This window comes from Brienomyrus brachyistius, chromosome 25 (genome assembly GCF_023856365.1).
Source record: "Brienomyrus brachyistius isolate T26 chromosome 25, BBRACH_0.4, whole genome shotgun sequence".
NCBI lineage: Eukaryota > Metazoa > Chordata > Actinopteri > Osteoglossiformes > Mormyridae > Brienomyrus > Brienomyrus brachyistius.
In genome coordinates, this window is record NC_064557.1 from 10,371,803 (window position 1) to 10,384,774 (window position 12,972).

Here is a 12,972-nt window from a genome sequence, read left to right on the forward strand (position 1 = left end):
AGGTAAATCCATCCATCTGTTTCGCATACTTGCGTCTGCAAAATGGGTCAAGATGGGTGTACCTAGGCATGAGCTAAGCAGTGGAAGAATGTGTTTGACTGCATTTTGTTCAGGTGATTTTTAAGTGGCTTAAGTAAACATTAGCCTGCGAGGTCAGTGTTTTTTTTTCTAGCTGCTCCAGGAAGGAATTCAAGAAAGACAAGAAATTGAAAAAAAAAAACATTTCAAAGAAGGTAAAATTCTGCAAATTCTGGAGCCAGAATGAGCTGGACATGGAGTGAAGCATTAACAACCAGGAAGGAATGCTCTAAGCCTCAAAAAAAGATCCTTAACAAAGCCCTAATTTAACAACCCATAAAAGAATACAACTGCAAATGGTATTCTGTCATCCGATATCTCATTTTGAAAATATGTCAATATAACTGTCAAAATTTGACATACTGCCCAGTAGTGATGGACAAAAGATGATGATGCTTCGTGAACCATTTGCTGTATTTCTTGGCTCCACTAGATGGTGCTCTATTCAAAAAAATGGCACAAAGCAAACGGTAATGATACCGTTTCATGTTACAATTTCTCATTTGCTGTCATTCAATTTTCACATTAGAAACATCACTCATGACTCTTTATGCAGTTCCCAAAACAGCTCATGCATTTCTCCTAACACTGGCTTATTAGTGCGGAAGCTACTAAAACAATCAAAACCGTGTGTCAGAGCATAAAACGTCAGTCAATCGCTTCATCACTGTCACAAATAAATAAAACACTTGCCAGTACACCAAGACTTAGTCTTTTAATCTTATAATTAAATCCTTACTCAAATCGAATCTAGAGAAAAAAAAACAGAATAAAATGTAATGTTCCTCTCCTGGAGCCAACTTATCGAAGTGGAGGGGTTTGCATGTTGCAATGATCCCAGGAGCCTGGAGTTTATGCCCCTGGTAGAGTCGCCCAAGGCAAACAGGTCCTGGTTGAGGAACCAGATGAAGACCCCTTATGATGAGAAAAATAATGGATCCCCGATATCCAATGCCTGGATGCGGGCCACTGGGCCTCTCCCCTGGAGGTGGGGCTCAATGGCAAGCGCCTGGTGGCCAGGCCTACACCCATGGGGCCTGGTCGGGCACAGCCCGAAGAAGGCACGTGGGTCCCCCCTCCAATGGACTCACCACCTGTAGGAGGGGCCAAAGGGGTCGGGTGCAGTGAGAGTTGGGCATTGGCCAAAGGCGGGGACTTTGGCGGTCTGATCCTCGGCTGCAGAAGCTAGCTCTAGGGACATGGAATGTGACCTCTCCTGTGGGGAAGGAGCCTGGGCTGGTGGCTATGAGGTTCCGACTAGATACAGTCGGGCTCACCTCGACGCAAGGCTTCGGCTCTGGAACCAGTCTCCTTCAAGGGGGTTGGACCCACTTCCACTCTGGAGTTGCTCACGGGGAGAGGCGCCGAGCAGGGGTGGGCATACTTATTGCCCCCTGGCTGGGCACCTGTACTTTGAGGTTTATCGCAGTGGATGAGAGGGTAGTCTCCCTTCGCCTTTGGGTGGGGGGATGGGACCTGACTGTTGTTTGCACTGATGTGCCAAACGGCAGTTCAGAATCAACCGATCACCACCTGGTGGTGGGTTGGCTCCGCTGGTGAGGGAGGAAGCCGATCAAACCTGGCAGGCCCAAGTGTATAGTGCGAGTCTGCTGGGGACGTCTGGCAGAATCCCCTGTCAGAAGGAGCTTCAACTCCTACCTCTTGCAGAACTTCGTCCATGTCCAGAGGTGGGGGACCATGTTCCGCGCAGAAGTGTTTGTTAAATTGCATATGAAACATAACTAATGAAAATGTTGGACCAGTTACCTGCTCTCATTCCTAAATGTCCATACTGTATAATAGATACCACAGTACATCGTGCCACCCGAGGCTACACTTGCCGACCAGCAACGCTCAGGTCATGATTAATGACATGATCTACAACTGCTGCCCGTATTTCTGCAGTAACCCTCTGATATCTACTCCACTGTCTTCCTTCTTCCCTCTTGCCACTCGAACACCATGTCCTCTCACATCTTCCTGCTTCATTTTCAACACTATGCACTGAGTGGAACCTGAGCATCTATATATGATTGTGTGGATGCGATTTAGTGGCATGACATGCACCTGTGATGTAAGGTTGTGAACACGTGTTTCTCTTTGTTTCAACTTAATCTTATCTGAGAACATGTAATTCCACTTATTTTCAATTGAAGACCACTGTTTTGATGAATTGTCAAAGTCAGATGAGAAATGCTAATTTGTGTGGGAGACTGTGTACTGTGAACTGCATTAAAAGTGGTGACAATGGTGTTTCTGATGAGGAAATTGCATGAAAGCAACTGAGAAAAACTGTAATGTAATGTGAATATACCCAAGCCTAGACTAATAATTTTAGAACTGTTAGTAAAACTTTGACCATTTCACTATAAAGACGTTCCTCTACTTACGAACTTTCAGACATATGAACGAAGAGTCATTGTGTTCACAGACACAATGAAGACACAATGAAGAACAAATTGTGTTCCTTGGGCTCTCGTTCCCTGTTTGCAACATCAGATTGTTTTTTTCTGCGCACCAGTTCCACCTAGTATGACTTCTGGCCGGTACTCCCACCGCACAGCAGTGTAGCGTGCGTACTCCCGGCATCCTAGTTCTTTGTACTTGCATATACCCTTAAAATGATGTTGTCATGACCTGCTTGTCCGGTCCTTTCGTGTGCCACGCCCCCTCAGTAACCCCATGTAGAATCTCTATGTTCACCAGCTGTTCCGTGTTTCCTGCTTTCAGTCTTGTGTATTTAGTCCATGTTCAAGTTTGCTTCCCCAGTCCTGCCACTGAAGTCTTTTCCATGGTTCACCTTGTCTGCCTGTTTGTTCTGAATAAACCCTGTTTCCTGCATCTTGGCTGCCTCGCCCTGACTCCTTGCTCGCTCGCCCAACACAGATGTTAAATCACGACTTACGAACATTTCAAGTTACGCACGGCCGTTCGGAACATATCTCATTTGTAAGTAGAGAAGCGTTTGTACTGCTTTTATTTGTGTTTGTTGAAATACATCTGCCTTCTCCTGGTTTGGTGAAATATCACTGCTGTATGCAGCACCGACCGCAACCTTCCATGTCTTCAGCCAAGTGTAGTATGAACTCAAGCTGCCTCCCGCACAAGTGTCCGCAGCCCGAAAAGTGACGTATAAACTGGACATAAGAGTATGCTATTCAAATGCAGAGTAGCTAAAAAGAGCAGAGGGAAGGGTAAATTTCCAGGCAGGGGAAGTTAGCAAACCTGTCCCCCGTCTCCACCAAAGGAGGTGAGGAGCTGGCAGACTGGAGCGGCGGTGTTCTCCGGGCAGATCCAGGATGTCTGGTGAGATGCTGCCTTCTGACCACCATGCTGCCTTTTCAGGGGGAGAATCACCTCCCCTCTGGTGAGGTGACCACAGCCTCTCTCGCTACGTTCTGCATAATGGTGTGATTGTGTATTCCTAAAAAACTCCACTGCATTCCTAAGAATAAATAAATCTCACCCTTCCGGGGGTATTGTTCACCCTTGTTTCACAAGTCCAGGGTAAGCGGATGGATGGATGGATGGAACTATTCAAAGTACTTTAAAATATACCTTTTAAAGGTATATTTAAAAGCTAATAGTAAAAGAATAGTTAAACTCATTTAGTTTGCAAGTATTTACTTTGTGAATCTAATGGCCCATATCCACATTACATTTTACAGATAATACCAGAAATGTCAAAGTTGCTTAAACAGTGTAGGTATACTTTTTTGTGTTTCATTTAGGAACAGATATTTGTAATGGTCAGTGAGATTTTCGTGATTATGTTCAGGTAAAAAATAATAGAATAATAAAGAAAACAAAACTGTAAGCATTTTGCATACATTTTCAAGGTGCTACAAGGTGATTAATTCAGGTATTTACCTTTCGATTAAACTCAGGGAGCCACAGTCTGTTTTAATTTCTCTATAGGCCTGTTGTCATGATTGGTCCCCACCAGTCCTGTCTTGCTCCCGTTTGGCCAGCAGGGGGCTCTGCTGGCTCTCCTATGCCCTCATGTTCCACACATCGCTCCCATTCTTTGTTAAATGTGACTCCCCGTGGTAACCATGGTAATGTTTTACACCTGTCTGTAGTAGTCCCGTACTCCCCAGTCCTGTCATCGTTTGGCAGTTCGCGTCTGAATTCCCGGTAGGTCCGCAATGGGAGCTACTCTCCTGCTGTAGCCTTGCTGATAAAGTCCCCCTTCTGGGGTTTAACCTTCTCTGAAGCTGCCTTTGGGGTTTCTTTATGCCTCCTGGTACTCGCAGGTGTGACACCTACTCGTAGGCAGATCTTGGCTTGGGTGAGATGGCAAATCGCCCAGAGCGGCATCAATCAAGGGCGGCACGAGGCTCCCGCACAGCCTCACGACTTTGCACATGAGCAGTTGCCTCAGACTTCACTCAGGACGATACATAAACCAGAAATGCCAGCATTAGAAGGCAGGAAAGCAGGGAGTGAACAGCAGGAAAAGTCCCGCAACTCTGAGAGTACCTCCCACAAAGATCGTCAGGTCCTAGTACTGCATTACAGGACTAAAAAAAGTAACGGACTGGAAAATATCTGTAAGCACATGTATAGAAATCAGGATGAGTGCAGAGGAATGCGGCTGTGAAATGGGTGAGGTCACGTCCGAACGGTGACTGAGATGTACGATGAAAGGGGGCCCTCCTGAGAAAATAAGGGCCAGTGAGACGCTACCCGGAGGCACACCTGTATTTGACAGGATCCCAGCCAGCTGCGATGCCCCCACATACTGTTTGAGTTCTTCAGAAAGCAGCACCATAGTCCAAATCATACAGAAACAGGCCATTATTTCAGACTGCGTTTAATTTAAGTACTTTAGGGTTAAACCACAAGCGCCAGAAGTTCTCATTTTCATTTCTTCACCTTATAAGGCAAATAGTGTTACAATTGTATAAAACGTAGCCTTTCGAAGCCAGTTTTAATCACATGTGACGTGAGATCGTGTGTCTGATAAATGGCGGCGTGCTTTGACGACTTTGATAACAGTGAAAAACTCCTGTTCATATTCAACTTGAAATTCATGCAAGCGGAGAGAATATGGAGAGATGCCGTTAGAAAAGTGAATAAAGGCAGTATATGAGTGACACTTATATCACCCATCTTCTGGTGAGAGAATCGTGTTCTGCTTGTGACTGAAATCTGTGCAGAAGAACAGGACCCTTGAAAAACTGAACTTAAATTTTTGGTACTTAGCTATTAATCTCATATAAACATTACAGCAATCTGTCTGCTGAGATTCTATGCAAATATGTACAAAAATGTATTTATTGTACTCTTTTGAGCATAAAGCAAACAGGTAACACAGATTACTAGTTTAAAATCTTTGATATCTGTAACTTTGCAGATTTTGTACCAAAGAACTGTGTTCATGGCTGTTTTTTTTATCAGCGACAGAGAGCATTTATCGAGACCCAGAGGCCACCTTGCTGTCCTCCCCCCAGGGCTGCAGCTTCTGCAGGGCATAGAGGGAGGTGTTGTGCAGGCATGGGGGGTCTTGCTGCATGGGCTGAGCCAGGCTCTTCTGGAAAGCCTCATGCTGGAGCTGCATAATCAGGCGATTGGCTTTTTGTCTTCCTGCCTCCTGTTCCTCTGCACTCTGCCTCCTGGTGGTGACAGGGACACATGACACAAAGTTAAGTATTCGATGTATTTCCACATAGTTCCGAAATAGTTGTGCCTCAGCTGCTAAAGTTTGATACAACTCTAAGGTTATATAATAGAAAAATCACGTACACACATTTTAATGCTATTTAGTATGATGACCGGCAAGCAACAAAGTTAAAAAAAAATGTTCTACCATTCCGTTACGTTCAGATTTTTTAGCTAGACAATGAGCAAGCTAAGACTAAAGAACAATTGGTTCTGAGAGGTTATTTCTACGGTAATATCCAGCTACCACTTGGTATGAGTTATTGTATCAAATTGCCTCCACCCCCATCCCAGACCAATGCAGGTATTTCCACCTGTCCCTGAGGGGGCTGTTGGATCACCCTAACCCCCCTCGCCCCCACCCTTCCCCCTCCCCTTACAGTACCCCTGACTGCAGCTACTAAAAAAATAAGTCACCTTTGCCAAATCTCCAGAAAATATATCCGTCTCACTGGGTAAGTGAAGCAGGGAGCTCACTGCAAGTACCTTTCACTTGACCAAGACATTTCTGTGGAAATCCTCAGCTGCTGAGTGACATAAAGTTTATGACTTCCAACATGTCTGCTGCTGCTAATTACTGCAAAGACGGGTTACAGCAGTTTAATAGTAGCTGAAGCTAAAGTGAAAACAATTCCAGATTACAATTAATTATGACCTGACAGTGGGAATTCTCAACAATGCTAACAACACTAGTGGGGAGAAATATGACACCCAGAGGCTGCATGTGTGCAGTCAACAGTCTGCGCCTCACTTGGGTGTAGCTTTTTTTGAAATTTCTTTGCATTTTAAAATAGTTTTATTGAGTATTGCATGGAATCATCCACCGCAAGCCCATATTTATTTATATTTCTGCTATATATTGTTTTAAATATGTTCCTCTATATATCATTTTAAAATGTAAATCCTCTTTAATGCATTTCTAATGCTCTTTATAATATCTATGTCCAGAAGACTTACTGTGTTTTTTTCATTTCTGGTTGTATTGTTTGTGACATTTAAGGAGAAAAACTACTGGGCATTTGTGCCTTCGTAAATATTATATTTTTTAGGGTTTAGCGAAAGATTTTGATTTGGATGTAAAATACTCTAATGTGTATTTGTTTCAAATTTGATTACTTTGCCATAATAGTTTTACTTTGATTTACTTCGCAAATCAAAATCTTTAGCTAAACTCTATAAAAATACCATAATATTTACGAAGGCACAAATGTCCAGTAGTTTTTCTCCTTAAATGGCACAAAAAAATGTACAAAGCGGGTCCTACCTCCATTTCGTCCTCCTGTTCTGGAACCAGGTCTTGACCTGGGCGTCAGTCATCTTCAGAGCCTTGGCGAAGCTGGCGCGCTCAGCCGATGCCAGGTACTTCTGTCTGTGGAAGCGTTTCTCCAGCTCGCAGATCTGCAGGCGGCTAAAGGAAGTGCGGGGTTTCTTCCTTTTCGGGGGTGTCCGGTTCTGGTAGGGGTGACCAATTCGTCTGGTCACGGCAAATGCTGATAGGGCTGCTGATATCATGAAAGAAACATTCAGCTTAACCCGTTTATACTTGCACAATCAATATGCGCTTTCAGCTCAGTAACATAATCACACTTAACGTCCACGGTAGTCTGAGAGTTATTTTAAAATGACCATCAAAAGCGTGTTATAAATCCCAGTCATCCTAAATAATTTGACATTTATTAATTACGATCAAACACAGAAACAAATTACTACCCAAATGTTTTTTTATTATTATTCACTCTAAACATAAATGTTGCATTACTCCTCATGAAAGTGCATAATGGAGGTTATGCTACATATTGTTTTAAATAAGTTGCTCTAAATAGTATATTATCACCAGCCATTATATGATTAACATCATTACCGAATATAAAGTTTGGCAAGAAAAGCCACACTGAGCTTCATCAGCCGACATGCGCAGCGCCAGTTAAGTACTACTTAAGAGCCGTGACGTCACGCTGCGCGTTTGTTTGGGAAACGGGTGTAAAAACGTTCCGAACCTAAGTGAAGTCGCTCGTAGGGAATGTTAGTAACAACTACGATTCATCATTATCGGAAAAAACGGGTTAAGCAGAAAAAAGCATCCCTGCCGTAGAAATGCACGTCTGTCTCGGGAGCGCACACCACTGATAGCAGAGAAAGCACCCCATTACATTTAGCATTTTTGTATAGCTTCCAGTAACAAGTACATGAAAAATATATCCCCACACCATCTTCGTCATTACATTTGCACTGACCCCAGCAGCAAGTACATTTTTAATATACATTTTAGTATACATTTTGGAGACCGTGTCTTCTGAGCTACGTGGTGCAACACTATGTTAACCATAGATTATAAGGAGACCCAGACGTTTGAAAAAGATTGAGCAACAAATTAATTTTTTGCTTCGTAAAAATTAGTGTTGCTGTACACCCGCTACACACTTAGAATGTAACAATCGTTATATCGCCAAGTTCACGACTGTTGTTTTGAACTTATGAATCGATATTAACATGTTTATGACTGCCCAAGTAGCCTATTAAGTAATTATGAACCGTTTTCAGATCCGCGATCTGTTTTAATTCTATGATGTATATCTGTATTTGAACAAAACACAATGTCGTATGCTATGTTACACACGTTTTATGACTTCACATTGTACGTATCTTGATGAAAACAGGACAAGACACCTTGTCACTCTTAATTTTCATACCTCACGTTCAGCAACTCAGATACTCAGGAAACTGCCATTTGCAGCGTATAGAGTTCTCACCATTATGTGCCCATGTTTGAGAGGCAAGGTGGGTCAGATCTCAGCATATTCATGGGTGTCAAATCCCACGTTATACCAGTGAGACTCACTGTTTTTGTCCTTCCTGCTATATGACGGATTGGGATGCGCATAAATAAACGATACTCATAGGAAACATAACGCCCTCCTTAGCCTCCGTGCATTCATTTCCCGGTTATAAACGAGTACGCCACTCCGGATGGTGAAGTTTAGGTTTTTGAGTACAATTATACTCTATAGATATAGACATTATTGGTCAAATGGGTGTTTTTCAATCTGTCATTTTGAAGACTGAAATGTACAAGTTTTTTGTCACCCAACTCTCTCTTTTCATTGCAGTTAGGTTGACATGTATGGTGAACTTAGGTTAACTGTTTTGGCAAGCTATAGCCTACCTAACAGGTTTACATGCCATCGTGACAACGTTAATTTGTACCAATCGAAAGGTCATATTTCAGAAATTTGCCACGATGTTTAATGCTGTTCGTAAAAGATTAATAACAATAAGTAATTAATATATCGTACGTAAGATCAATCATTAATTAGCTAGCGTTTCTCGAAAGATTTCCTAACTCGTCGTTTGTAGTCTCGTTCGTAAATTTACTAGTGCTCCGATCCCCTCTATTTTCTACGTCGTTAACTTTTTCGTTTTTTGCTAAGGTCGTTCGTTATCAGCAAACGCGTCCCTCAAGAATTATGCTACAGCAATAGGCCTAATATTCACAATATCTTCAAAATACACCAAACTATGAATCAAATAATACTGTCAATTGCAGTAGGCCACAAACACGCTGTCGATTAAATGAAATTAACCAAAATAACATTGTAACGTAGGCTTATTTAAAATAGAGTGTAATGTCGAGGTGTCCGTATAGTAGGCGAAATAACAATCATTACTAAATCTTTATTGAATAATCATGTCAAACAAAGTGTCATAATTTTAGCATTTGGGGATTTTTTAATTTTACAGGCATAGATACCTGTATTTTTGTAATGCGGTTATGGAGACACTGCATATCGTATTTCACTGCATAGGGTAGGAGGCATTAGCGGCATGTTCTCCATATTAAGCTTTCTCTTGTGTGTCTGTTATCTTTGTCTAATTATGATCGATGTGGGAACTCGTCATTCACAGGTATATTAAATACATGTTTTAAATACGTGGCGCTACAACATTAATGCCATCCGTCTTTAACCTGACTAGTGTCCAGCAGTAAATAATGAGCTACTCATTAATGGTAATAAATGGTAAAAAAAAAAAGGTAATAGCCTATAATTTATACCGTTGCTTGTCACTGGGGCTGTACCCTTTTAATTGTACCTTTTAAGGTATAGAAATGGACTCTGAGCAACATCTCAAAGGTACAAATAGCATTAATGCACCATCAAAAGTACAGAAATGTTCCTCAGAGTTCATTTCTGTACATTAAAAGCTACAACTACCTACAGCCATGAACGGTACACGGCTGCACTCAGGTCCTCATCTCTGAGGGGGTTCGTCATGTGATATGGTGCGGCAGCGCGCGCTCCCTATCTCCAAGGGTACGTACAAGTGGCACACCCTTGAGGTTACAGGCCCAGTGACAGGCAAATGTACAATTTTTTACCATTTTTTTCTGAGAGTGTATATGAAGCACAAAGTATTCTCATACAAGATATAACCCAACCCGGATCTGTGCATTTCATTTTGCGATCCTGAATTAACGTTTATATGGCTTTCCGTAATTGATAATCCGATAAATAGGTCTAATTTGTGGTTACAAATAGCTCAAGCACCAAAAGAAAAGTTCTTCTACAACTGTATGACTTTCAGATTTTCAAGGATCGTGCTTACATAATTTATGCAAATTTCATAATTATTCTTAACTCGGATCAAAATTTCGATTCGGATCTCTATTGCATAATGATGTTCTCCGATGCGGTGTGACCTGCTTTTTTGCCTTTTTAGATGTTTAAAATTTTAATGACTAGTTCAAGTTTTATCCGTCAAGGTAAGGATAGATTGTGGTATCCATATTTTGTGCGTGTGATTTTAAACAGGACATACATCAGGTCCTACATAAATGCGTTAAACTATGACCGTACTGTCATTAGGTTGTAAAAAAACAAAATCTAGGTTTATTACGATTGTAAGATTTGCATAAATGCTATTCTATATCAACGTTGTATATAACTTGCCTGAAAGACAGCGGTTAATTTTGTTTCATTTATTTATATTTAACAGGGACAATGCTCATTGATCAATACGGGGAAAAAGACTAAATGGTCCAGAATTAAAACTATAGACTAATTTCCATCTGTTGTCACTGGTCAGTTCTTAAAACGGTAATCTAAAATTAGATTAAAATTTCACTGGCCTTGGTGAAACGTAAGATTATATTAGTGAAGTTTGAAATACGTATACGCTCACAAATACATAATTAATTAGGCATACGTGTATTGCAGTTACACAGTTCTGAACTCCATTTAAACAAATCGTGATATATATAAACATATCAGTGCACCGGCATGAACTACAAAATTTGAGGCAAATTATTAAATAAATACGCACTGGCAATTACTAAATAAATCAAGTAAATATATCAGTTGATCCACCTATCCATCTATCTATCTATCTATCTCTTTCTCTCTCTTACAACTTGTTTTATTTGTTTTGAAAAATAGCCATCAATAATTCTATATATGTTATACTATGTGCACAAATATATAAATTACACCAATAACTGATATTTGGCTTATTTATATTACATATTCTTACATTTTAATGTAATTAGTACCCAGTCATTTGGATAAATAAATAATACGATATGAAAATAACTTATTTTGTTTAATCATTCTTTTGAGAATTTGAGATGTGTTTTACTAGCAAAGGTTGGTATTTCGAATAATGACGTCTAGTTAGAGCAACTTGGCAGTCATGCGTTTTTAATAATCTAAACAGACATACTGTTATATAGACTAGATAATAATGAAAATGACTGCAAGTATTACATTTTAAATCATGCTCACACCGTTGAAGTACAAAGAAAAAAAACAATATTTTAGGCCTAATTGTCTTATGGGTTTTAAAACGTGTTCACCAATTATGAATCATATTTCTTAAAACAATAGCCAAATGATTCCACCTTTTTAAATTTTAATGTACAAGTAAAGAAAAACTATTAAATCTCACCAGTGAGTCTGTCTTTTGCAAATCTTCTGCTGTTTTCCATCCAGGGGAACGCAAAACAATCAGCGTTTCCCACGCCCGCTATCCCAGGTGCGATACCAGTGTGATGGGTAGCGACAGGGGGACTAGGCGTTTGCGGCACAGGTCTATGGGCCGGGACGCGGATCACCCCGCCTGCGGTCCCTGCCTTTACATTGACTTTCATGTGCATACTTAAGTTAATCTTCATGCTTGCATTGTATGAGGAACATACAGGGTTATACACATCGCTGTAGCCATTGCCATACACATCGGAAGCCAGCTGGTAATCCTGCTCGTTGGTCCGGTTCGCCAGCATGCTGACTTGATCCGTATTATTCAGAATCTGATCAATTCCAAAGCGTATCGGCTGGTGCTGTTGGATCTGATTGAATTCTTCAATTCCAGATTGCTCCATAGTTGGCTGAACATTTACTTACTTGGGTCTGTTGAAATCCCCACAAAATACAACCGATACGAAAAAAATCTATAATGTTTACACGGAAATATGCGTAGTAACCTTTAACTGTTAGTTTTATGCTGAGGTTTTAATAACCAGGAAAATGCAACTTGGAAAATACGTTGCCTGCATAATCCGTCGAAAATATGCCACAGTCACAAAACACAGACACAGAAAGGATTTTTTCATGTTTCCTTGTCAAAAAACAATGCCAGCATTGATAAACTGGTTTATGTGCCAGCGATAAAAAGTGGACTATAATGTTAGGTCTATTAAATGATACCAGTTCGAAATATTATTGCTAAGTGACGCTGAAAGTCACTTTTCCTGATTGTTTGTATCAATTACTTCAGTCCACCGAAAGTCGACAGTATTTGAAGCATAATCTCTTTATATCCAATAGCTTTACAAGCTCCTACCATGAATATTAATAGAGGTTGCACGGTGCTGGGAAACGTGAGGCTACTTTGAGTAGGCGATACCTTCCTTACATCAACGTCCCAGGGTCCGTCCATTCCTCTAGCTTGGTTCTTAAAGACATAGCTGCCCATATGAATTGCTTTCACAATGGATGCAGAGAGCATAACGTGCAATGCAGTGTAATGCAGCCTACATACAGCTTTGTATAAATGTTCCTAAAATTGACAAAGGTAACAGCAGTAATAATAAGAATTTTTATTATTATTATTATATTAGCTATGTTTATAATTACTGCCATTCTGTACGTCCATATATAATTACGTATATAAGGCCAGCAGTTACGACTCGTTTTGATAGGCGGTGCTTTGGAAAAATGGGCGGGTCTGTCTTGCTAA

At 40.8% G+C, this 12,972-nt stretch overlaps 1 protein-coding gene across 1 annotated transcript; it reads right to left on the reverse strand.

Moving 5' to 3' along the window:
- Positions 1–4,891: 4,891 nt before the first annotated feature.
- On the reverse strand, positions 4,892–12,597 carry LOC125720711 (T-cell leukemia homeobox protein 3-like). Its single transcript, XM_048996475.1, has 3 exons — positions 11,683–12,597; positions 7,007–7,244; positions 4,892–5,696 (listed from the first exon to the last, which is right to left on the reverse strand). Exons 1-3 carry the CDS (start codon positions 12,113–12,115, stop codon positions 5,495–5,497), a joined length of 873 nt encoding a protein of 290 aa, XP_048852432.1. The 5' UTR covers positions 12,116–12,597; the 3' UTR covers positions 4,892–5,494.
- Between the last annotated feature and the right edge of the window lie 375 nt (positions 12,598–12,972).